Genomic DNA, 27,500 nt, shown 5'->3' with positions numbered 1-27,500 from the left:
TTCTGTTCCAACTTGTCTTTTTTATTATTAGATAACACATCAGTTTTTCTAAGTATAACAATGTAAATCTCCATAATAAGAAATTTACCAGGTTTTGTTTCCTTCATTTTTCAAGATCTTCTATTTACTCCAAATAGAAAGCTGACTATTCTTATTAGAGAATTTCAGTGGTCATTGTTTTGAGGCATGGTCTCACTTGCTGGCCTCAAACTCATAAGGTTCCATCTGCCTCCAGAGTACTGAGATTAAAGGTGTGTGTCATATGCCTGGCTTTGAGGAGAAATTTTTAGGTTGGTATTATTGAGTCACAGAACATAAAAGATATTATTTCATTTATTCTCTCACTCAAAAATATTAGCTAACATTCACCATGGTATACTTTTCGCTCTTATTTTACACATTTGGTTTCTGGTTGGTCCTGACTCTTCTTTTCCTTGGGTAGCTCTTCTGTCTGTCATAAGTAGGTGTACAGAGGTGCTGGTACTATTTTTATTTATCTTCTTTAATATTTTGGTTACTTTTAAATTTTTAGGATCTATGAACAGAGGAAATTATCTCTGACAAGGGAAGATTTTCTCTGACAGTCTTTCTACATTGGTTCCCCTAGAACGTCCATCCTGGGGCATATGCCCATCCAGCTTCTTATAACTCATGTCTTAACCATTTCTGAATGAAGCCCTCAGATTCACCATCTACCTTGTTAAGTTTTATTCATCTATATCTAATCCCCCACTGACAACTTGACATTCTTAAGCATAAGCACCATAGTTTTATAGCGTTATGTTCAGTATTCACAGCAAGTATTCTGTATTCCAAGTATTTCCCTGTCATATATCTGACGTCTTTATTCTTAATCTTGTAAGCATGATTATTTTATCATTGTCATTGATTTTTACTGTATTACTCATTATTGCTATATTGGGTTCTCACAATCAACGATGATTGGATTATGCCATGAGGAATTAATTATGAACTTGATCACTGGTTCTTTAATTGAGTTGGTTTTGTATGGTATACATTGAGAGAATGTCCTTCCTAGGCAGTCTTGAAGATATTGTTACTGAGTGATTAAATTTCAAGTGCAAATTCATGGAGTGATTGCTTGGGGAGGCATTTTATTCCTATCCCATAATCATATGATGCAGAGGGGTCCTTTCTTGACAGCCTGTAGCTCTTGGCAGAGCTCTGACCACACATACGCTTTCATGAAAGGTCGAGATATCCATGAGTTATATGCATCTGTAATGATTTCATTTCTACTTCCTACTTTGCATAGCCTTGAAAGCTTTCCCCTTGTATGGGCCTTTAAAAAAAATCATGAGACAAAATTGCAAAAACTTCAAAGGAAGCATTTCAAATTACAAGGTCAAACTCCCTCCTGCAGCTACTATATTCCCTTTTAAAGTTGCATTGATACTTGACAGATCTCTTTGTGTATGGCTAATCTGTGCACATAAGAGATGTTTCTTATAGTTTAAACACAGTTTATAAGAGTTCTAAAATGAAGTATTATCTGGTCACTAGATAACCACAGAATTAAACAGAATTAACTCAATCTGTGACTTGGCAGATAGAAATTAAGTGTCATAAAATGATCGATTTGTTTAACAACAAATGCAAATATGCAAAGAAAAAAGGATATGTGCATAATTTTATTACATTTTATAACATGCCAAAACATTGATCAAACACTTTAAAGGTTAATATTAATGTCTCAATAATATGCTCTCATTGTGTCAATTAAAATTGAATACCTCTTTCTTTTTGTGTTTTTTTTTTTTTACATTTTTACTTATTGTAATATTATTCACTTTGCATCCTGATCACAGCTCCTCCTCCCTCCTCTCTTCCCAGTCCCACATTTACAAATCCATCCCCCCATTTCCCCCACCTCTTTCCTTAGAGAAGTGGAACTTTGCGACAGGGTATCATATAGCTGATTATGAGCCAGACTGGCTCCACTGTCTGATTAGTCAGGCTGATTCTCCTACCTCTACCTCCTGAAGGCTAGGACAATAGCTAAGGCTTCAGCATGAAGCCTTAACATTTAACACCTGTCCAATGGCATTCTAATTCGATCGAATATTATAAATGATTGCAAAACACTGGTGGTTGAGACAAATTATTTTTCCTTCAAAAGTTTAGAGTAAAACAAAATGTGTAGTGATGGGTAAAAAGTGGGGATCAGTCTAAATTATTTTAATATAAAGTATCATGAATATGTTCATCTTTTCTCTTGGCAAATTTCTGACAAAAATTATTCTACGAAACAGTTATGAAATCAACTTTAATTGCAAGAGTCATTTGAAAGGATTGAACTGACATGAGAGAGTTCAAACTTTAAATATCTTTGTAACTCTAGGCACAAGGAGACATAACATGAAATTAATTCATGCAATTATACCTAATATTACAACTCACAGATTATTTATGGTTATAAGCTACAAATATATGAGTATGGTGGCTTACCATATGGATTTCTCTATAAAAAGTCAAGAGGTCTTTTTCTTTAATTCCTCTGGGTATCTTAGCTGAGATCCCGTTCCAGTAGCTCACTGGAATTCAACTAAGGTGGACTGAGGTCCTCTTGAACACTAACCTTTCTCCTAGTTTTGGTGGGATTTAGTATTGCACCTTCATCCACTTCAGTTAGCCTTTTTATACCTAAGAAACTTGTGCCCAAAAACAGTCAGTCTTATCAGACTATCATGGGGGTGGCCCATCCCCAAAATGAAACAGACATATGTAGAGGTAAGATATGCTATCTCCTAATTACTGTGTATTTCTCTACTAATAATAGTGCAATGCTGAAGTGAGTCTGCAGGATTATAATTTTTTTCTCAATATACTATTGCTTTCATGTTGTTAAATCAGTAACAGGATAGTTAATTTTTTCCTGGCTACTTAAGGTTGGTTCTTAGGGATACTTTAAAGTCTGTTGTTCTAACTGGATGAATGTCTCAAAGTGAAAGTAATTTTTAGTTGTTAAAAAGAAATAGCAAAGAAAAAGGAAACAAATATTGAGGAGCTAAATAATCTGACTACATGTCTGCCCAGACAGTTCTCATGCCTATGATTTTAGTTACTAAGAAAAAGATCATTCTGAAAACACCACAAAATCAGAAGGAAGTCCGTGTAAGTCAGTGAAGACACTAAAACTTATCTCACGCATGCTACAGCTGCAGCTAAACTTCTTTCAAGGTGAAGTAGTAACAGTCTCTTAAACAGACCAAAAAAGAATGAAGAAAGAAAGAAAAGAAGAAAGAGAGAAGGAGGGAGGGAGGAAGAGATGGAGGGAGGGAAGGGAGGAAGGAGAAGAAGGAAGGGAGGAAGGAAGGAAGGAGAAAAAATAAACCAAAACCAAACCAAACCAACAACAACAACAAAATCAGAAAACTAAACTTGTACCTCTAGGCAAAACAAGCAAGATTGCTTTCATCTCACACCCTTATTTCTAGGGCTATAATTTAGGATGTCCATTAAATTGAGTGTTTCTTTGACAGTTTTAAGTTAAATCTTAAAGCTAGGCTCCTGCCCCACTCCCCACCTGCAGGATCTGTTCTACAGGGAACATCTTTTATTAATTATCACATACATTTTGTTCATTATATTCTAAGCATAAACTTCGAAACGAAAGTTGTTCCTCCATGTACTTTGGGATGTCAATTGTTGTTGGAACTGTTCGGGTCTTCTTTGGGCAGCCATGTTTTTGAAACTTCATGTGTGCAACGTCCATGCCATGTCTAGGAGAAACGATCTCACAGCAGAAATCCTGTACATCTGGCTCTTACAACCGTTCCCCCTCCTCTTCCATGATGTTCCCTGAGTCTTAGGTAGAGGAGGAGGAGTGTGGATATATCAAATGGTTAAGGAGGAGGCCTTGTGAATTCGGGGGGGGGGGGGTTGTAGAAAGGGATGTGGAAGGGAAAGAAAGGAACAGGGGCAGTAAATTATATGTTGAAATATGAGGGTGCTTTAATTGTAAAATCAAAAGGAAAAAACATTGCTCATAAACTGAGCCCAGCCTTTTCAGAGTGAATAAAGTAAAGGCTAGAGTAACAGGTTCCAAATCACTATCAGGGGCTGGAGAGATGGCTCAGTGGTTAGGAGCACTGACTGCTCTTCCAGAGGTCCTGAGTTCAATTCCCAGCAACCACATGGTGGCTCACAACCATCTGTAATGGGATCTGAGGCCCTCTTCTGGTGTGCATGAAAACAGCTTCAATGTACTCATATACATAAAAATAATTAATTAAATCTCAAAAGAAGAAAAAACCAAATCACTATCAGTTATCTAACATAAGAGGGTGAAATTCTCATCATGCCCTTCTTTGGGGTCTTTCTTTCCTCCAGCCTGGTTCTTCAGTGATTGTGGACCTTGTGAAAGCATCTTAACTATCCTAGACCAGCTTCAACAGGTGGTCAATCCAGACAGAGTCCATGTCCACATTTCAGACTGATTATCAGTGACAGGCGCAAATGTATTTCCAAGAGCAAAGTGTATCCAGGGTATGAATATGACTGTAGATGGGAGATGTTAGCAAAGGGTTGTGATGCATACACAGTACGTCAATGACAAAACACTCAACATAGCTAGAGAAATCTCTTTCTCACAGAGATATACCATCAACATGTACGGTCTGAGCATTGTTTAAAGCACAGGTGCAGTAATAAAATAGACTCCTGTGCTTTGGTGAAGAGAGGGCCTATATGTTCCAATAAAATGACACGCGTATTATCTGGATCTATGAAATGTCATGATGATAAAATGAAACGGGATTCTCTAGTCATAAAAAGTAAGGTGCACATTCATGCCTGTAATGCTAAGGATCAATGAGCAAGGAGCCTAAGGTGGTCTTATGTTAAGTAACAGATAGTTCTAATTTTTTTCTCAGCAGACAGCAAAATAATACAGAACGAAACACACCAAATACTATGGTAATGCAGCAAATTAAAGAATCCTACAAAACACAATAAACTTCAGGACCAGAATTACTGAGTGTAAAGTATACTCAGATGTACAAGAAGAGAGTTGAAAGTGCTTTTTCTTCTAAATATATAATACGTCATATCATGGTGCACGAGGCTGCAACATAACTATTTGATTTACATAATGCAAACCAAGGGACTTCATCTGTATGTAAACTGTATTAAAACTATGACAAATGCATTGCTTATTGTCAAGGGCACCAAAAGCCTTCACACAGCCAATTTCTGTTCACTTAGAAAAATGAAGAAACGAATAAAGTATTTTTTTTATATATAGAACCAGCAACAGTCCAGAACAGTCACTGGAAAAGTCTCCATTGAACCTGAGAGTGTGTGACCAGCAGCATTTAACATCACATGACTCTCAGATTCTTAGTCTTCACTGGTCAGAGATGTTTTTCCAGATGATCAAAGGACTATATTACTAATTTCAAGATATTCCAAGATTTGTGTGTGTGTGTGTGCGTGTGTGTGTGTGTGTTTGTGTGTATGTTGAAGAATATAGATTTGCTTGCAGCTAAAACCTATGTTCATACAGATTCAAATTCTCATTTTTTGGCTCAAGTTGACTTGATATTCATGAAACTGGCCTCGGAGAATTTCATTATGTGAGTTTATGGAAATGATACTTTTAGTCTAAACTGAGAAGGCCAATAAATTGTGCCTAAGTTCTGACTTATATTGAAAAAATAGGCTTTAATTTCCAGGAATGAAGATGCATCTGAGAATAAATCTCCTTGTAAAGTTTTACAGTGCCCTGGGATATACCTATAAATGATTCATTCAGAAATGATCCAGTGATTTTTATTAAATCAAGATACTTTTGGCATCTCTGTTATATTAAATTTTCTATCTTACTTGCCAATGGCACTCATTTGAAATTGATTTTTCAAGGGACTACAGATAAACCAAAATCATTTAAATAAATGTGAAAGGCAAAAAAATGTTATGAAAATTAAATTTTAAATAAAAATATTTTCGAGAGCCAGAGACTTAGGCTCTTTCTATAATATCAGAAAGAAACGTGACAACTATGCTAAGAAATTTTAGAGTCAACAACTGGGAGAAACAGTTTTGTCTTCTTGTTACCATGAGCCCACAGCACTAGGTCAGCTTCAAACTATTTACTTCATTGTACCGCACAGAACAATTTAACAAACATGTTACCTCAGATAGGTTCAAATTTATAAGAATGTTATGCATTTTAGCTAAGACCGAGATTAATCCCTCGGCTACAATTTCCTCCCAGTGATGTGTCCACATGGCACGCAACATTTAGCAATCGTCTAAGATGAACATTCAAAAGAAATACCACGGTTTGAAAGGAAGCTGGCAAACACAGAGAAGATCATTGGTGATTAGCTTTCCTTACAAATGAAAGGACTGATCATCACTTTTTTAAAAAGGATTTGTTGTAGTTTATTTTTCCCCCTCTGAACGATCATCATTATTATACTCTATTTAGTAAAAGAAACATTTCTTCAGATTACACAGAACACTCATGCAGGTCCTTCTGACCAGATGGTTCAAGGTCATATAGGACTAAAACCTTCTCTCTAGTGCACTGGTCTTCACGGGTCTTCATCTGTGAGGCATTACAGATGCGTGAGGGAGAAGAGTCAATAAGCTCAAAGGAACAGTTTATGTATGTATATCGCGGACAAACAAATACTACTAATTCCTACTCTTAAAGAGTATTGGCACATGTTCAGTGTCATAGATAAAGATCCTGCTCGAGTAGCCGCCATAGACCCTCTTGGGCCTCTCCCCATCTCAGGTCTCTGGCACATCCTAGAGATTTCCTACCCCACCTTGATCTCCATTGTCTCTCCCCTGCTCTCCTGACACCTGATCTCCGACACACACCCATGCCCCTCCCCATTCCCACTTCTACCCAGTTCCCTTATTCCATTGGCATCCATTATCTATTTTATTTCCCCTTCTGATAAAGATTCAAGCCTCCCCCCTTGGGCCTCCTTGTTATTTGGCTTCTGTGAGTCTGTTGATTACAGCATGGCTATCATGTACTTTACGGATAATATCCACTTATCAGTGAGTGCCTTCCATGAATGTCCTTTTGGGTCTGGGTTACCTCACTCAGGATAATATTTTCAAGTTCCATCCTTTTGATCCAGATGAGGGCTTCCCATTCTCAGAAGAGAAGGGGAAGGTGGAATGGGGAGACTCCTAGCAGTGGGAAATCCTGCACTGGCCACTTCCTATAGCCAAGCAGGACTCCCAATGTAGATATAAGGACAACAACCTACCCACAAAAACCTTCAACCCAAAATGTGCCCTGTCTACAAGACGTGCAGGGACAGATAGAGCAGAGTCTGAGGGAATGGCCAGCCAATGACTGGCCCAAATTGAGACCTATCCCATGGGCAAGAATCAATCCCTGACACTATTAATGATACTCGGTTATGCTGGCAGACAGGAATCTAGGCATAACTGTCCTCTCAGAGGCTCCACCCAACAGCCAAGGGAAAGAGATGCAGACTCACACCCAGACAGAAGATGGAGCTCTGGGAATCTTATTGAAGAATTGGGAGAAGGATTGGGAAACCCAAAGAATATAGGGATTCCACAGAAGACCCACAGTGTCAACTAACCTGGATCCTTAGGGCTCCCAGAGACTGAACTACCAAATAAAAAGCAAGCACGGGCTGAACCTAGGCCCCTGCACATACGTAGCAGATGAGCAGCTTGATCTTCATGCAGGTCCCCCAACAACTGGAGCAGAGGTTGTTCCTGAGCCTGTGGCCTGCCTGCCTCTGGATCCCGCACCCCTAAATGGACAGCCTTGTCTAGCCTTAGTGGGAGAGGATGTGCCTAGTTCTGCAGCAACTTGACCCAGATCGGGGCTTCCCATTCTCAAAAGAGAAGGGGAAGGTTGGAATGGGTAGAGGACTTGCATGGTGGGGTTCTGGAAGAAGAAGAAGGGATGATATTAGGTTGTAAAGTGAATAAATAAATAAATAAATAAATATTAGGTTGTTAAATAAATAAATAAATAGCTCCGAGGCTGAAGTGACTGATATCCTGATTTTCCCAGCTTCTGACATGGAATATATTCTCTACTTGTTGGCCTTCTGCCTGTCTTCAAAGTCAACAGTCTAACATCCTCCAGTCCCATGAACTTGTCACCTTGTATACCACAAGGAACCCTGCATATATTATTAAATTCAGGATCTTGGGTTGGAGAGGTCACCTAAGTTTTTGCAAGCACACCCAGTGTAATCACAAGAGTTATTTCTTTAGGAAATATGCAAGGTTCCTTGTGGTATATAAGGTGACAAGTTCATCAGGACCAGAAGACATTTGGGGGGGGTAGGGTAGCGGGTACTGTGCCTGCTACAACACATGTCATGAAAACATGTTGAAATATACAGAAGGTAAAAGAAACAAATATGGAAATGTGTGCATAACATGAAGAAAGTGCTCTGCACACACACACACACACACACACACACAACACACGTATGCTAATTTTCAGAAAGAAGGGGGTGTAAGAGAAGTGAAACAAATGCTATGTGTTAAAATTATTTGTGTGTGATATGTGTGAAAAATGTCTTCAACTTCACTATGAGGGTACATTGTGAGAATATAGCTTTTGGCTAAAGGTTATTATAAATTTTGAACACGAGACTATGTGTTGTCTGATGAACACCCTCTAAAACCTTTCCTAGAGGGACACATGAAGACAACAGCTCCGAACAGAATTTTGAGAAAAACGGGGACTATGAAACAGTAATGAAAGGTAAACCCCACTCTGGGTTTAATTTCCTATGTACATCACTGAGCACATAGTTTTTAATTATAATATTCTATGTTTGTTGAACGTGTGATACACATAATGCTGTTTGGCTCTGTTCTCTTAAAAGCATACGCATGGCTAGGGAAATCTAGAACAAGCAGCAAGGATGAGAACGGAGGGGTTTTGAATCGATATTTATCAGGGATATCGACCAGTATGTGTGTGGCTGTGTCTTTACCTATTGTTTGGTAAATGAGGTGAATTTGGTAAATCCTTAAGTTAACTGTGAAATCCAATTGTTATACTTACTCAATCAATGTGGGAAGTTTGTTGTATGCTTGGAGAACATGCCTCCCTACGCAGCCCAGGCTGAACTCCAAGTCCTGAGCTCAGGGGACTCTTTCCCCTTCAGCACCACAGTTTTAGGATTCCTGGCGTCTACTACCATGCCAGGAGACCATGTTGTGCTTCCAATCCCTAAGTAAGGTCTGGATTAAAGAGAATCACAGCAGAAGTACACAGAAGCGCAAATGTCTGCAGGTGCGATTCGTACCACAGCCTCATTGCTTACATCTTCTGCCTCGGCATGACTCTTTATCTGTTGTTTACTATTAGTGCCAATAATAATAAAATATCAGTACCTATTTTAATTGTGTAATTGCTATTAATCAGTGTGAGGTTCATTAGTTACCTATTTTTAATTGAGCTAATGGAGGTTAAAATGTTGTCTAGCTCTGAAATCCAATTTATTTCCTTTGGTATATGTATTCTGTCACCATATGCTTTTCCTTGCAATTTTAATATAGCTTTAGATTTGAAATATTTCCTTTGAATACTTCCTATATAATTTTAATATGAATTTTTCTAGATCTTAATCATTTCAACCCATATTATTTTCTTTTCATATTTCTATTAACTTCATGAGAAAATAAACCATAAAATATATAATTAATGTGAAATAATGAGTAATAATAATTTGCTGGTCTATAGTTTATTCTAAGCACATTGATTTGCATCTTTACTAAATAATTTACATTAAACTAGATTATTCCCCAAATTCTATTTCTTTACAAGGTCTAATATTTGTTGCATAATAAAAGGAAAAAGAGTAACTGCTTAACATTTTTAAATGGTCAAATATAATATCGGCAATAGCATGGAGTGGATGTCAAAGACATTCTAATTTAAAAAAAAAAAACCATAGAATTAATTACAGAGTCACAAGGATAGTTCTCTGTATGTGAGGTCACAGACCAGGTGGAACTAATGTGTGCAGATGCTGCCTGTTCTGAATGGATAGAAAACTGAAAAAGAGCACAGGAAACATCTTTAACAACTAAGTGAATATTCTGCTTTTAATACATGTGCCAGCATTTATTCATCTGCTCATTAAAATGGTCTTAATTTCACATAAACTTTTCAAGAGGAGGGGTAGTTTTGAAAGAAAGAAAAAGGGAGGGAGGGAGGAAAGAAAGAAAGGAAGGAAGGAAAGAAGAAAGGAAGGAAGGAAGGAAAGAAGGAAAGAAGGAAGGAAGGAAGGAAGGAAGGAAGGAAGGAAGGAAGGAAGGAAGGAGGGAAAGAAAGAAGGAAGGAAGGAAGGAAGGAACCAAGAAAGGAAGGAAGGAAGGGAGGGAAGGAGGAAGAAAGGAAGGAAGGAGAAAGACAGACAGACAGACAGACAGACAGACAGACAGACAGACAGACTGACTGGCTGACTGACTGACTGGCTGACTAGTAAACTTTATCTCGTATTGGGAAGAGAAAGAAACCTGCATGGATGTAACAGCTACTGCAGGAACTGGGCCTGAAACAACGGAAAACAGTAAAAAGAAAAGTACAGATCTTGGTATTAATGCGTCCCCGCATCCAAGAGCAAAAATGTTTTCATTCATTTAAGCAAGGGGATCGCATGCTTCAATTCACAAGGAAATGTGAAAATTCTGGGAGTGATGATGATAAATAGTTTTAAAATAGAAGCAACTGAATTCTGAAAAATATGTAGGGCTATTGGAGGTATTCATCTGAAAGTGGTATAGATTCGATAGCTAATGAAAACAGGCATGAAATGAGAAAGATTAATGAAGTATGATGATCAAGAAGGTAAGAACAATGGTTTTATAAATGCTGGATTATGATCTTAAACTCATTAACAGGCTTGATGAAGACATCTTAATCAAATAGATCTTAGTCAATTAACAATAGATCCAGGCACATAGATTGGGGATATTTGTCATTAGCACAAATGTTCAAGAATATGTTTTCAAAATACAAGTAATGCTTATATTTTGTTGTCATTGTTAAAAATATCCAATTTGATCTAGGATATTTGATACATGGATGCTTAATCTAAAAACAAACGTGTAGTACAAAGTGGTTAATTTTATGTTTTTTAGTATAGTCTTTCTCTTTTTCAATTTTTACAAGTTCCTGGAGAGAGTTGTACAGTGTGTTTGGATCATACGCACCCCCATGGCTCTTTCCAGATCCTCCTCATTGTCTACCACGAGTACCCTGTATTATGTCACAGTAACAGAATATCAGAAAGATGAATAACACAGCCACAAGTTTCTTGTTTTGTTCTTATTACTGCTATTTTGTGTTTAAGGAGCTAGTTCTCCACAAGTTCAGGACTATTTTATTTCTCTGTGCTATTCTCAATCATCTATGGTTGCACCTTGCATATTTCAGTCTATGGTCCTGTACTAATTAGCATTACATAACTTGTTAAGGAATGTTTTTATGCATTTTTCATAATGTAGTTCTAAATAGATTATCTTGTTAGTATTCAATTGTGTTGGTGAGTTTATGAGAAAATTGTTGTTTGGGATTGTGTAAGTCTATTTCCAAAAAGCTTATTTTAAGGAGTACATTTAGGTTTTCAATTGCCATCAAGATTTTCTCTACATTTTGTTTAAAGGTATATACACCATCTCCGTTCTATTGCTGCAGAGAGACACCATGACCAAACCAACTTATTAAAGAACAAGCTTGGGGAGTTTTGTTTGCTGTTTGTTTTTGTTTTTGTCTTCCATGCCCCCCCCATCGAGGATCTACCACAAGCCCAAAGGGATTCCCAAGGCCCCTGTAAACAGAGAACTCAGTCTACAATGAACATCAAGTCAGAACAAATCCTTCTGGGTATGCTCTCTGATGAACACAGCCTTTGTGCTCTTCTTAGGTAAATCCTGAGGGTTATGAAAAGGTGTGACTAAATTGCCTCATACTTTCAGTCTGACTCCACCCAATTCTTACCTGTAAAAATTTGAACCCCACAACCATAACACTCTGGGAAACTTGGGACAGGATCTGTCTACACAGATGAGCAGCATGTCACAATTCTTGGCAGTTTCTCATGCACAGTGCTCCATTCTCTGGTATTCTCAGAAGCACTCCAGTGATCTACGGAGATCCTGGCTGTTCTATCAGTTGAGAAGTTGTCCTCAAAGAGCCGGGTTAGCTATGGGGCTTCCCTAGATTCTCCCTCTTTTAGGGATCATAGACTCCAATGACTTCAAACTGTTGGCACCTAAACTTTCCAATTTCGCGGCTGTGCAGCACAGAAATCTGTTGCCAGTTATATTCACTCACTCAGCAAAAAGTCTACACATGGGCTTTCATGCAGTTTTTCTATATGAAAAGTTTGTCAATAATTGATAATTAATAATCAATTAGAATTTATCAGAAACTATTACTAATAACATAGGTTTATTTCGGACAAATCATAGTGCTGTCACTGATGCAATATGAAATTCTGATAAATTTTATGATCTAAAATTAAATCACTGCCACTCAATGAATTCTCGTCCATTTTTGTTAGCTCTTGCTGGGGAGCAAAAGAAATTCACTGACAATTGTTAATACAGAGAACAGGCATAGAACCTACTGTTGGGCACTGTTCCCCATTTTCAAAGCTACAAGCTCTCCTTCCTCCCGCATTCCAAATATTTGTGTTAAGGACATTCACAAAGCAACTCACAATTAATTAGCCAGAGATACAACAGAAAGTTGTTTCTCAGATGAACCCAGTAAAATTACAAGTTACTGAACTCTACTTACGAACTTACTTTGTATGGTGACGGCTAAAACATATAGAATATGCTCATGGTACTTACTTAATTTCTACCAAAATTCTCCATCCTTTTAAGATTTTCTGTCATCAGTGGCTCTATCTTTGATATGAGTGGTTGTGGGTGGTTTATCTTAATTAACTAACAAATGTTTTGTCAACAGAGCATCCGTCCAACTGTAAGCTTCAGAAAGATCGATGATAAACAGGATGGAGAAGACTAGAATCATTATGCCAAGAAATCATTGAACAAAAGCATTGTACCGAGGAGGGATGGACTTTGCAACGGAGATGCTGAATTAAGAACGTGACTTAATTGGCTTTGGCAAAGTTACCTTGTTATAAGAATAGCTGCATCCACAGAAGAAATACCTTCTCCCCAGCTGGTCGACATCTCCAAATGTATATCATTCTTCCTGCCAAACTCTTCGTGCTGCCACTTACAAAAACTCTCCAGCATTTTCTCTCCATGGTGCCCAATATACAGATCTGCCTACAACAGAGGTCGCTTTCATTTTTCAGACAGATTATTATCAGATAAACCTAATTAATGAATCAATGCACTAATCCTAAGGCAACTTCCCAAATGTTGACTGCCAACGGTGGAATATGGCATTAATTAGAACATATAAGGCAATTAGTCTTAATTCTTCCTGAGCTCAAGCAAACTACAACATGAAACAAGCAAACTTGAACTCTGTAAAACTGTAGTAATGATGTAGTCTATGTAGAGTTACCATGAAAATCAGAGTCATAATGAAATATTTAAACCTCTGAGATTTTTAGGCTTGGAAAATAGGTTCTTCTGCAACTTGTGCATAGAAGTGGTGTTTAATTAGTGCTTTTTAATTAGCCAGAGTGATGCCATAAACTACTCATCATTTCAGTTGCAATACAGATAAGAAAATAAATACCTTCACCACATATGTTTAAATAATAGAATAAAGCTGTCTTTTAAAATACCTTAAACTTACATTTTGGAAAGTTAGAATTTGTTGTTAGGATCCTTGGAAACTAAGAACATTCCATTTTTCAAATAAAATTGAGGGATTAACCCAAACCAAAGGCCAGTTTTATGTATACTTTGAGTGATTCAGTGGATATTTTTGGATTTTTAAGTCAATAAAAGAATATCCCTAAAATATCCATTTCACTTACAACTTCCTGAATACAATTTCCCACCCACTTAATCGAATAAAAACTCAAAGCTTTCTTACTGGTGTTTCATGGAGAAGAATGAGCTTTATCACACGAAGGTTGACCTGCACACCCAGACTCTTGTGTTGGAAAAGGTTAAAAACCTAAAAGCAAATAAAAATTAGAACTTCTAAAATTAAATGAAAACACACTCATTTTTGTTCAAGGCCAAAGAGAAAAAAAAATCTCCACTTAGTATTAAAAACCTTCTTTTACAAGTTGGTAGGCAACACAATTTTTTTCAATGTGGTATCTTAGTCTTTATGTTTTTTTTAACTTAAATTTCATTTAATACATATTATAAAATGTACTAACACAGCAAAATCAAAGTTCTACCGATCTTCATACAGAGACGAAGCTGGGTCAGGCCAAGGCTAGTAGAGTCTCCAAATGCAAATGAAGATAGGCAGAAGGGACAGAAGTCAGACAAACTGTCCACTGGGGGAAAGGTCAAGTGACAGTAAAATCTGCAATCAGTTAATACTTCTGTTTACTCTTCTGCGACAACCACTCTTCATTAGCATTTTCTGGTTCTTCCTTAAGGAAAGTTCAGCCAGTAGAATCTGTCAAAGGATTACAGTGTTGACGATCATCCCTAGCACTCTAGATAAGAAGTGTTTTCTGCACCTCAGAAGTCAGGCCATCATATTTACCTTCCTCGGAATCAGTATCTCATACAAATTAGGTCTTACTCATCAGGTGGAATCACATTGTTCTTTAAAATTGCATACATGCTTGAGTTAAGTGGGTTTTGAAAAACACTTTTATTCCACCCTGTAAATCATTCCATACCATTTGTGGTAGAACCGTGCACATAAACCGACGGTACAGTATTGCTAATAATATCAACAAGGTCTTACAAAGACAGAAAATAGAGGCAGGAGCAGAGAGAGGAAAGGGAGAAGAATAGAAATGAACAGTTTTGCATCTCAAAATGAACCACAAAGTTTTTAAGATAAAGCAATAGCTGAAAAGCCCTTTGCTATTTCATTGGAGACTGATCAGTTTGATGTGCCTAGGACATCAAATTGCTAGCTCTTCTCATATTAATCAAAGAAAGGGTTGAGTTAATTTTCAAGGAACCTAAGGCCCTGTGTTTAATGTCCAACTCTACAAAACAGAAGTCCTTTAGACTAGATTCCTTTTAGAGTTTTGTTGACAACCTTTCATGCATCCTAAAGTTCACCTACCATATTTAGGATTGTCAGAATGAATCTCCTGGCTGCATCTGCTCCATGGTAGGAAACCATTGCAGGGTCTGCAACTACTACAGTCTCGATGTTGTATTCCTGGGGTAATTTGTAGGAATACCGTTTTTCTCGTCTGTTCTCTGCTATTTTTTTAGACCTTGGTCTCCCTTTATCTGCAATAGAGAAATGGATATTTCAATACATCTATTAAAAGTGACCATTCACGATAGACATCAACACCAAGCAAAATCCTACAAGACGGAATCTCAGACGGCTGTGGAGCAGTGCTCAGGTGTATCAGTTCCGCTGTATTAAGGTACTTTTGTCTTCTGGTCCTCCTAATATCCTTACCTGTAAAGTGAATTCAAAATATAATCTTCTTCCTAAAGCTATTGACAACTTAGGCATATGAAAATTAGACCAGTAAAATTTCTAACAAACCATCAACATGAAATATAATAAACAAAAAATGTTAGTGATTTTGTAACCCAGTTGAGAAAAGAACTGTCTGCTTGTAAAAATATACCCAAAGCAACTGTTCTGCACATCCCGGGGCAATGGCTCTGATTAATAAATCATTGTGAATGAGATGCAAGGCTTTGACTACATCTCATACTGAGTGGAATAAGACTTAGACCTCAAGGTGATGGTGAGCCCTCAAATGTTCCTGGATTAGAGTGGCAACTGAAAACATGGTATTTCTACAAGGATGATGATGAAATATCAATCATTGCTTTTTATAAAATCATGCCACAGACAGAGTGAAAAGAGTGCACCCAAGTGGAAGGAGACATTTGTCATGTATTTCCAGATGACATAAACAAAGAGAAATTCTCATTCAATAAAAAATAATAACCAAACTGAAACACAGACTACAGGCTTGAATAGTTGTTGGGCAAAATCTAAAACCTCTAAAGGACTCATTGATGTACAAGAAGAGCCTCAACCAAGTGTTTCAATGTGAAAACATGAAGCCGAATGGAAAAGAATCAAGATCCGTATAATGAGTAAAATTAAAGAGACACAACAGTGAATGCTCACAGGATTGCAGGAAAACTGTCCATCCACATGTATGTAGTGTATTATCAAAATAGTTACATATATAAAAGCAAATGGCTGATCAAGTTTAGGTGTTTGTCCTCATACTTTCAAAAGTTTTACTGATATCACAATCAACAATACAAGAGACACTGGTGTTCAACTGGAAATAGCACTCTGAAAAATTGATTATCATGGTCTACTAACATGAAATTATGCATATGCAATAATCATGCCCCAAATACCTCCATCAAGAAAAAGTAGAAACTATGTATGTAAAAGTCATTTGGAATAGCAGCATTCTTAATAGTTCACATAACCATCTACATTTTAGCCTGTTTATATAATGAAAGCAGTGGGATGCTAGATAAAATGGAAAGAAAACAACTAACTGAAAATATAAACAACTGAAAAAAATAAAATATAACCTATGGAGGGAAGGAGGTGTAATATTTTTGTGTGCTGCCTGAAGATTATTTGTGTGATTCATATTAAGATTTCTCTGCCCCCATATCTGGCTGGAATCCAGACATGCCATTGCAATGTTTATTCTAAGAATCTCTAGTCAAAGATTTGTAGACACTGTCCCCCATTTATACTCTTATTGTCAATAAAAACTGACTTGCCAATAACTGAGCAGAAGGTAGAATAGGTTAGGAATTCTGCCATCCAGGAGAAGAGATGGAGGGAGGAAAAGAGGGAAGGGGGAAAGAGGGGGTGAAGGAGGTTCACAATGAGGAAATGGTCCAGGAGTAAAGCCCAGAGAGCGAGACCAATATTCAAATATAAATATCTCTGCGATTTTGGCTGGGAGGTAGCCAGGTTAGTTCAGAGGATTAGAATAGATTATTAACTGCCCAGTGCTGTAATGCTTATCAAATAAATCTTATACTCTCTGTCTCATTCTTTTGGAAGCTGGCCATGGATAAAGAAACTTAAAAAGGCTTTTACAGAGGACTCTCAAAAACCATGCTAGATTGTAAAAAGAAGCCAATTATAAAAGAATAGGTAGGTTGAAGCCATTTGCAGACTGGCAAGTCCTGAAGATAGAAATCAGGATATTGATCATATGGGTAGGAGTGTACCCAACTGAGATGTATGAGTGGTACAAGTATTTCCTGTATCCAGTTCAGTTGTTGCTCACATATAGCACCATATAACTTACGGAATTCATGTGCTGCTACAGTGATGTTTATGATCTAACAGCATCACTGAGGTACCACTGACAGGCCAAAATATATGCAGGTAGTTTTGTGCACCACGTAATAAAATTTAAAAAATATCAGTGGTCCTATAATCATCTCTGTAAACCATAGTTTAAATCAGTTATCAATTGTCACAAGGAAAGCAAAACTCTAAACCGATGCCTCCTTCACACAATGCGTGCTCCTTTTTGACCAATGTTTTTTATATTTCTTTACCACAAGTTGTGGACTCTCTGGAAATGTGAAGAAAACCTTTTGGTTGAACTGACAGTGTTCGCTGGATGTGTAACCTTGCTAGAGTTCAGGAGTGTACTCTCAGCTTTACCATTCATCATACTGATTTATAGCAAACGTTTTGTTACTCACACGGGTGGCTTGATTGCAGATTGATTGGCTCCATCTCACTAACCACCTATTCTACTTCTAACATTTGCCAGTTTCAGGATTCATTTACATCTTGGATCATTTAACCTCTAGGTCTCCTCTATTATTACCTTTTAGTCACCCTGAAATCTAAGAGGAAACAGAGGCCAAAACAACAACTACTGAGCTCTGTGCCTTCAGCTATCTGCATAATTATTCTTTCATTTTCCTTGTAATAAGAGAAATTTAAACATCTACTTAATAAAATAAGTTTTATCCAAATATCATATAAAAATCAGTTGACTAAATTGATGCAAGTATTATGAAAACAGAAACAAAAGCTCTTTGTGTTCTGAAAGAGAATGTACTGGGTGTTTTTGTGTGTCAACTTGACACAGGCTGGAGTTATCACAGAGATGGGAGCTTCAGTTGGGGAAGTGCCTCCATGAGATCCAGCTGTGGGGCATTTTCTCAATTAGTGATCAAGGGGGGAGGGCCCCTTGTGGGTGGTGCCATCCCTGGGCTGGAAGTCTTGGGTTCTATAAGAGAGCAGGCTGAGCAAGCCAGGAACAGCAAGCCAGTAAGAAACATCCCTCCATGGCCTCTGCATCAGCTCCTGCTTCCTGACCTGCTTGAGTTCCAGTCCTGACTTCCTCTGGTGATCAACAGCAATGTAGAAGTAAGCCAAATAAGCCCTTTCCTCCCCAACTTGCTTCTTGGTCATGATGTTTGTGCAGGAATAGAAACCCTGACTAAGACAGAGAACATGGCAACATTCAAGAAAGCAATGCAAAGTGGCAAGAAAGAAAGTGGGTTCGCGAAACAGAATCCGTCAATAAGATTTGATTTTATGCAATCAGAACAGTTCTAGAAATGAATTTCAAAGCTCTGAGGATCAAAGCTCCAAAGGAAGGAAGGGCAGGAAGAGAAATGGAGCTCAACAGTGCTTTCTGGCCTAGGTCACTTAAAAATTAACTGTGTGGTTTTTTTCCAACTGTAAAAGTACCTATAGTTATAGACTCTAATCTACCTTACAGCAAGTCTTAGCTGGGAACATCCCTTCCAGCTTATTTATGAAGTGACTTATTCTGCCAGAGTCAGTCAATCCCTAATAAATATGTCATGAGAAGCTACGTGTGTTCTCATATTTTACCACTATTGGCCTGAATGGAAATGAGAAGCTTCATGCTCTGTGTAGCATTCATTCACTACATTCATGAGATGAACCTACAGTAACTAAAAGACACTGGGTCTGTTTGACCAGCCACATTTTCACTGGCTTGAGGATACCCTTCCGTTGGTTTCAGGGAGGATGTATAGCAAAGACAATTGTAGTTAGTTATCTGCTCTTATTCCCACCACTCCTATCTCTTGGTTGGTTTGTGACTGTCCAACCAAGAGTATTGTTCAGCCTAATGTTAAACCATGTGACAATCCAGCTAAATGTTCCAGGGCAGGATACGAGGAAAACTGGTATTTATGATTCTTAGATCATTGTTAAAACAAAATTATTTGTCCTTCTTTTTTTTCAGTTTTATCCCAGTGAGCTAGAGTCCAGACAAACTGTAGTGAGTTCAGGTACACATTACAGTGGACAAAACTGGGGTAAGGCAATGGATAGTATTAATGGGGACAGAGAATGTAGGGACACTGGATGATGTCTCAGATTGGCCATGGCTCTCTGAGAACTTCTGAACTATATACCATGTTGAAGATACAAACACTACCTCATTGGAACCACCATAATCTACTATGGCATTTTAGAGCCGCCCTGGAACTCTTAGTGTGGTTTCTTACTGCCCTCAAAAGGGTGCCCGTTGAGAAGTGAAGTATTCATTACAAACTCTCATATCTATGACTTGTTCCTCTCTCTTGGCTGTATGTATCCATCACCACACAAAGAGCTCCCAAAGAGGAGAGAGTGTTTCCCTCACATAAAACCCAAGAAAATATAAGAATTACCAGTATATACAGGGATTTGCTTTCATGATCTAGAGGTAGGTAGCTTAGTGAGAAATTTTAGGGATTTTGAATATTAAAGGTAACTGTGGCTAGCTGATTAGTCAATTCATCTTTTTAACAGTTCTCTTTGCATTGAATGGAGAATTCTAGCTTATCCTAAGACAACAGATTTTCATGTAGCATTTTGAAGCTATATAACTTTGAGTCAACAAAGCAGCTAGACCATTCCTGTGTTCTACTCATTGCCCAGGGGTCACTTGTTCCATCAGTACTGGCTCCTTCATTGTTAGGTAACTGTGTGCTACGCTTCCAGCTTTGACTCTCCTTTCAAAGGAGACGTCCTTATTACTGACTTATGCAAGCTGCCAAAGACAAATCAGTAGTCTAACCCAGCTGTGACTTCTATGGCCCACAACAATGGCCAGCACAGCAAGACATTCACAAGGGTTCAGTAGTGACATTTACTTCTTGGGGTTAACCCACAGCTGTCTAATTGGACATAAGGAACACTCAATAGGACAGAATCCATTCCTATCTAATACTGTAATCCAAGCCAACTACCAATGAGTGATGAGCCAGAGAATCTTGAGGAGATTGCCATTTCTGAAACCAATATACTTCCTAACTGCACTCTAATCATCTTTATGACCACAGATAAGTGGACCTTTCACCTTTTATTAAAGAAGCTCCTTTTTGCAGCAGGGGACAAGCATTACAGAAAGCCACAACTGGCTAAAACGCAGAGATCAACTTACTGTGTGATACCCAGCTAGAATTGATACATCTACAACACAACCCCTAGATCTATGGCTGAGAATACACTACAAACCATGTGATAAAGAAAGGCTGTAAGAGCCAGAGAACCAGGATGCAAACTATAAGGTAGTAAACATAAATAAATAATAAATAAATAAACATAAATAAATACATTATATGAATACACTATGCATATGTGTGTATGTATACATGAATATATGTTTATATACAAGGGAAGCTATGCCTATTATCTAAACCTCAATAATATGAAATATCCAATAAGACCTACATAATGACAATACCAGTTAACATGATAGCATGGATGGGAAAAACATGTCACAGAATCTTACCCCTAGATGAAGAGATACATGCAATTAATGACACCCCAAAGAGAGAATCAGTATTATCCATGGATAAATCCATGGATTCATTCCCAGTGGTCAGTCTTAACACATTTACAAATGAGCAATACTAAATGTATTCCGAATATTCTATTTATATGTGCATAGTATGTGTGTATGTGTATGAAAAAAAAAAAAAACCACCTTAAATCCAGGCATGGTGATACACATTTTTTAATCCCAGGAGACAGGCATGCAGATCTCTGAGTTCAAGGTCAATCTACAGAAAAAGTTCCAGGATAGCCAAGCTTAGGCAGTGAGAGAGTTGGAAAACAGAAAGTTAGTAATAAAATAAGGGCCCTAGCAAGCAGCAGAACATGGCAGCTTCAGCCATGTGGCTCTGGCTTTAGAGTGAAAAATAGAAAGGACTACTGTGACAATTGATGTGGGTTAGCTGGAGCTAAAAATTAGTGATGATTAAGAAGAGACCAGCATCACTGAGGTGACATCTTCTGGGAAGTGTTTTCTGAGAGTACAAAGAAGCTGTGTTCCAGAAGTAGCCAAGGTTGTACCTTGTGTTGAAGCTGGACTTGGTAATGTTTAAGAATCACCCAGTTGGTACTGGTTTTGAAGGCATGAAAGTGTCATGAAGAGCATCTGGGGCTTGGCACTGTGAGAGGCCATGGAAGGCCATTGGTGAAGGTGCAGCCTCAGTTCTAGTTGATGGCCCAGGACTGAAGGGGTCATGCAAAGAATCTGAGGCTTCGCACCATGAAGAGAGTCTATGAAAGGCTACTGGTAAAGCCTAGTTGTAGCAGAAGACCCCAGTGTATTGGAGATGGCAGTACCATGGGATGATCACCAAGAACAGCAGCAGCAGTGGAGTGGAATAACCTGTGCTACAGAGGGCAGAGCTGGAGAAGTGACACCAGCCCTTTGGAGGAGCCCAGAAGATCATGTGTGGACTGAACAAGAAGCTGTGATATTGAGATAGCTTGTTGCCTCTGAGACCCCAAGATGTTTGAGATGCCAGAGCCATGGACTATCTGCTGAGGAAAGCTGCTAACAGGGAGTGGTTTGTATATGCTTGGCAAAGGGGGTGGCACTATTTGGAGGTGTGACTAGTCCTAGCTGCCTGGAAGCAGTCTTCCACTAGCAGCCTTCAGATGAAGATGAGGAACTCTCAGCTCCTCCTGCACCATGCCTGCCTGGATGTTACCTTGCTCCTGTGTTGATGATAATGGACTGAACCTCTGAACCTGTAAGCCAGCCCCAATTAAATGTTGTCTATATAAGAGTTGCCTTGGTCACAGTGTCTGTTTACAACACTAAAACCCTAAGACAATGTATGACATTTACATGAAGAAAAAGAGTAGCACAGCGACCAAGCTAAAATAAATCTTAAAACTCTATTTTGTAAAATTATTGTAACATTATCCAAGCCTAAGTCATGTTATTGTGTTAATGTGTAGGCCTGAAGTACAAAGTAAAATGAAGCAACAAATACAGTATGTAGAAGGAAAATAAATACATTTCATATGTAGCTAATTTCAAAATACTTTCCAAACACAGAGCTCCCCAATATAGGTAAGCCTAACCAGTCATCTGATTGCTGACAGCTTTCTGTCCTTGCATGCAAATGTTTTATCCAAATAGGTCAATATATTATGCATATTATATGTACTATGTAATGTATATCAGGAACATTGTGAAGACTGTTTGCCAAATATGAATCATGTGTTTATGCTTTATTAACCTATTAAAATCAAGGACGCTCTAGACTCCGTCTCAGTGAACAATGGCACACAAAGCCTCCACTGTGTCCTTCGTTAACGTGAGTAATTAAAGGCTGGAGTTCATCAGGATGTAGAAGTTAAATGGTGCAGACTCTCAGAATTACTTAAACAGAGCAAACTTCTTAAACATACTATCTCAAAGTTACCACTGCTTTTGTTTCTAGTTTCACATACTAAATGAGTGCTTCTTTTGTTCATAATGCTATCTATAATGTGTTCTGCATTGCGATCCTTTTGAATTAACAGGTCCTAAGATAGGGACAAGGTTTAGTCTTATGTAACATGGTCTTATCTGATATTAACAATCTACCCAAACCACGAAAGATCTTTTCATGTATGATATGAATTTTCACAAGACAAATCTCCTACACAAAGTATTTAATATTTTCTCCTAAAACTGAATGAGCACCCTAGAGAGCTGTGGTCTCTGCAAATATTACTTACTCTCACACTTCATAAAGCTAGCCTCAAATATCACAGTTGATTTTAGAATTTATATCCTGTACATTAACTACATTAACACTTATATTTGAACCTATAAGTCTAATTTTAAACTCATACACTGAAAATATTTCTTAAACTCGTATCTATTCACATTATAATAAAAAAATATTTCTTGACTAAGAGACTACTTACTGCAATGCCCACATTAAATGTCTAAGAGACCCATCTTAGGGGACAATTTTATTCTGATGTTGGCTGTGGTACCACTCAGTCTTCTTTCTATTCTTGCTAATGTGACAGATTTTTGCCTAAAGATCACAGGAAAGTAAACAAACAAACAAACAAATAAAACCACATTACTATACCTGTGACTGCACAGATTAAACATGATGGGATGTTGATGGCTGGAATGTTTATGAGTTCTAAAAGGTCCTACATTAAAAGTATACATTTTTTCTTTTCCTAGTTGGCTGCTCATCTTCCAAGATGGTATTTAAATGAGCTAAAAAGAAAACAGGCTGCTTCAACTCAGAGTAAAGGAAAATCTACATAGTTCTCCTGGAGGTGGATTAAGTAAGGCTTTTAGCTCATAGTACTCACTCAGCAGTCTGGAACTCGGTCAGTTATTTCTACTGTGCAATGCAAAACATAAGAAAGGCTTCCCAGTTCAAGAACTTGGTAAAGTAGGTCATATGCTGGTCTTTGAATAATTTTCGAATTTCCACCTTTTGATATTAAAATACAGTGTCCCCCACAAAAACACCAACTGGGAAACCTATATCTAATTGTTATTAAGCAAATTGGATTCCAATCAAGAGACAGACGGGAGGTGAGGGCACATCAGGGAAAGGTGTGTATGGAAAGGAGAGACAGTGTTTCAAAGAATTCACTTCGTAGTACACATTGAGTTAAATCTTCCCAGGGAGAGTTACCTGAAATGACACCACAGTGATGGTGGTGAGCAGCTGGCTTCTCCTTGACTTTTTCTTCTGTGGACCTTCTCTGCCTGTATAAACGGTGTGGGTGACCTATGATGGCCATTGTGTCATTGAATGGCTCGATGAATATGAAGTCCTCATTGAGTTGTATAAAGCCCATCTGGAACACATAACACACACACACACACACACAAAAAGATATGTAAGAAATACCATCAAGAAATTGCTTTTCAGATTCCACACCCACACTGTTTTCTTTAACCAATGTGCACACGAACTCCTTGCAAAGCTATTTTTGCAGCCCCACTAGGAAGCCAGGCACCTTCTCATAGTATGACTTCATCTTGATGCACTTACTACACTAGCATAAACTCCATTTAGTTAGTCTGAGCCTGTGTGGGTGGGAGGCAAGACGCCAGCAACAGATGCACAGTAAAAATTCTGGAATGTTAAAGACTGACTTTGAGAGACCCATGGGGTCACTAACATGAACAATGTGTCCAGCGACAGCAGGCAGTTTTTAATTGCAGGCACCACACAGTCCAACTTCTTGACAACCTCAACTTAGTGAAGTAATCCATGTAAAATATTGAGGCCAATGACGAGGCACAGCATTGAAATTAACATAGAAAATGTCTTAAACTCTGCACAAAACACTTTAGAAACTTTTCAGGACAAATCAGAACATTAAGCATGTTACCTTCAAGCACAAATTTCATGTCACAGAGTTTTAGACTTCTCTCATTAGGCCTGCAAATGTAAACACTATAAAATGTAGTTGGGATCAATACAAATGATCAGTTTGTATTTTTGTTACAAGTTGAGGCTAAACCTTAGCACTTAATGTGTTCCCTTCTTGAAATATAACCTGCATTATAACTAGGAAAATACTCCCCAAAGAATTGTCAGAAGTTGGTCTTTTCAACATTTATTATTTAAGTCTATAACCCAACCTAAGAATAACATGTATTTAACAATTTTAACATTTTAGCAGGCAAGTTGTAGAGAAATCACTTTCCTGAAATATGAATTATTTGACCCAATTCTATTTATATAACATTTTTAATTCAGCTTCATATAACCACATAAAATAGATGTCTCATTTTAATTTGGTGCACATATATAAGTAGCATAATAATTTCTTCAGAAAGAGCAATCTTTCCAAACAGGAGATTAGTTAAAAACTACATTTGTTTTGGAAACAAAGTGCATTTGTCTTAGAATGCCATGGGACATTTTTTAAAATACTATGTATGTGTTGTTTTAAAATGTTCATGGCCTTTTTCCCAGTAGATAGCAAAAGATCAATTACAGATAAATTAGCTATCAAATAGTACTTAATTCAGTGACTAAGAGTTTGTATCTACTTTCTCCATTTTTGCAGCTAATAATTTCAAATGTAATTTTTACTTCATTATGAGTGGGCATTAAATGTTCTATCAAGAAACATAAAGTGATAAGTATATACTACTTCATTTTATTCTTTATCAAATTCCCACTGCAAGATACTCCAGAGTAAATAAAAGTCCTAACCAGTTTTGAGTAATTAAGACAATTAATAAAATTCTGAAGAATTATTATACAATCCCGCCACTTCTCTCTGTCCTTTCACCTCAATCCAGATTTGCCAACCCCAAAACACTATGAGTAAATTTTTTTATCTAATAAGTCTTCAGAATGGTATGTGTATATATAAAAATGCATACACACACACACACACACACACACACACACACACACACAACTTCATGTGAATTTTAAAATCAATGGACTCAAATTTTTTCCTTGGTCATTTTGAGGATAAAAAGAGAGTACAAAATCAAAATATACAAGTTAATATATATTAAAGATATGGGCCATCTGTACAAAATGAGACTCAGTGGTGCTGAATCAGAAACTGGCAAGCATGATGAAGTGAATTAGAAACTGGCGAGCATGATGAGGTGGGGGTTGCTATGTTTGGGTCATAGGTTCATGCAGCATCCTGATTCACTCATGCTTTTCAGCCAGCAATGACATTGCAACCGATGGATGAGTCATAACGTTACACATCTCATACGCACGTGCCAAGTTCACTTAAATTCTGAGTTCATAATGTAAGACACTCTCAACAGACTCTAAACTGCTAAACTCATGACAGTAAGCCCTAAAACATTAAGCTACATGTAGTGTCATATAAAATCTAATGACCCCTAGAATAGATTCTACAATTTGATTCTGAAGTGCCATGGCTTACTACTAGCAATGGGGTTGTAAGAAAGTTGTTGTTAATTCACACACACAGAGAGAGAGAGAGAGAGAGAGAGAGAGAGAGAGAGAGAGAGAGAGAGAGAGAGAGAGAGAGAGAGAGAGAGAGAGAGAGAAACAGGGGTATTTGAAAATACAGCAAATGGCGAATGTCCTTATCCTGGGGTCTGGGTCTGCTACTGATTAAATACTCTATACTTGCTCCCTGTCACTTTTACTCCAATAAGTATGATGCATGTACTGAATATAAGTACCCAAACATTACATTTCATGTTCCTCTACCAGCTCACTAAGTATAGCTTGAAATGTATATATATATACATATTTTTGTTACATTTTATTTGGCTAAGGATTAGAAACTATAATATATGCTCCCTGGGGCATTAAAGCTTTATCTAAAGACATTTTTTTAAAAAAAAAAAATGGCCACTTTATAAAAGGAAAAACATTAGAATAATTCTAAGGGTGACTCATTCGTTCAATGCACACCTACAGTCTAAGTACTGTGTGCCAGACCTAACTCCCTCTGAGGCACATTTAACACCAAATGTCAGCCTGGGGACTTTCCATGAGAGACCGGAAACCTATACCGTGACCCACAAATGTAACATAAGTTACAGCTTTTGTCTGTTATCATTCAAGATTAGATTAAACCTCGGGTTTTCTGTGTCCTCAGAGAGAGGTTTTTATTGTTATTTTTTTCTACTAGCGAAATAGATTGCTTTCTCTACACTGTGGTTTTACAAGCTGTGAAAAGCTGCAAAGCCCTATGAACCTCTGTACAGTGCTACGGTGTTCAGCAGACTCTCCTTTAGGGCTAGTGTAGACGAAAACGAAAGAGCGTATGAAACAGCACGGTGTGCTGCTGTGTGGCCGCCGCTTCTGTCCTTTCCAAAATGACTTTGAAATACTGTATGATAATATCAGAAAATGAATTTAAGACTTCATGTGGATCCTATCTTTATTTTTTGTTGTAATGTACACTTATTGTTGATTATTTGATTTCATGATTTACTACATTCAGGGGAATGAGCCTACTTCTCAATAAAATGCCTGTCCCACCAGTGCTGGTGGCTGGCTTTGAACCGCAGAACCCACTTAAAAAAACTCTAGACTGATGATGGGTTCCTAGGGAGGCAGAGAAAAGCAGATTCTTAGAGGGCTCCCTGGCTCCACAGGGTGTCCAGTTGGCCAGTTCCAAACCATTGAGG

The 27,500-nt window shown here is 37.8% G+C and overlaps 1 protein-coding gene across 2 annotated transcripts in view; it reads right to left on the bottom strand.

Annotated features, from left to right (window-relative positions):
• The window catches only part of Adamts19 (ADAM metallopeptidase with thrombospondin type 1 motif 19), a 187,349-nt gene that overhangs the window by 119,926 nt on the left and 39,923 nt on the right, over window positions 1–27,500 (bottom strand). For both annotated transcript variants that reach the window (XM_031365741.1, XM_031365742.1), the window contains exons 3-6: window positions 24,037–24,202; window positions 15,200–15,372; window positions 14,030–14,113; window positions 13,148–13,305 (exon numbers count right to left, since the gene is read on the bottom strand). In XM_031365741.1, coding sequence (XP_031221601.1) covers window positions 13,148–13,305; window positions 14,030–14,113; window positions 15,200–15,372; window positions 24,037–24,202 — 581 coding nt within the window. The remainder of the gene's footprint in view (window positions 1–13,147; window positions 13,306–14,029; window positions 14,114–15,199; window positions 15,373–24,036; window positions 24,203–27,500) is intronic.

This window comes from Mastomys coucha, unplaced genomic scaffold (genome assembly GCF_008632895.1).
Source record: "Mastomys coucha isolate ucsf_1 unplaced genomic scaffold, UCSF_Mcou_1 pScaffold13, whole genome shotgun sequence".
NCBI lineage: Eukaryota > Metazoa > Chordata > Mammalia > Rodentia > Muridae > Mastomys > Mastomys coucha.
Note: the sequence above shows the minus strand (reverse complement) of the source record. Positions and strands in the feature narration are given on the sequence as shown.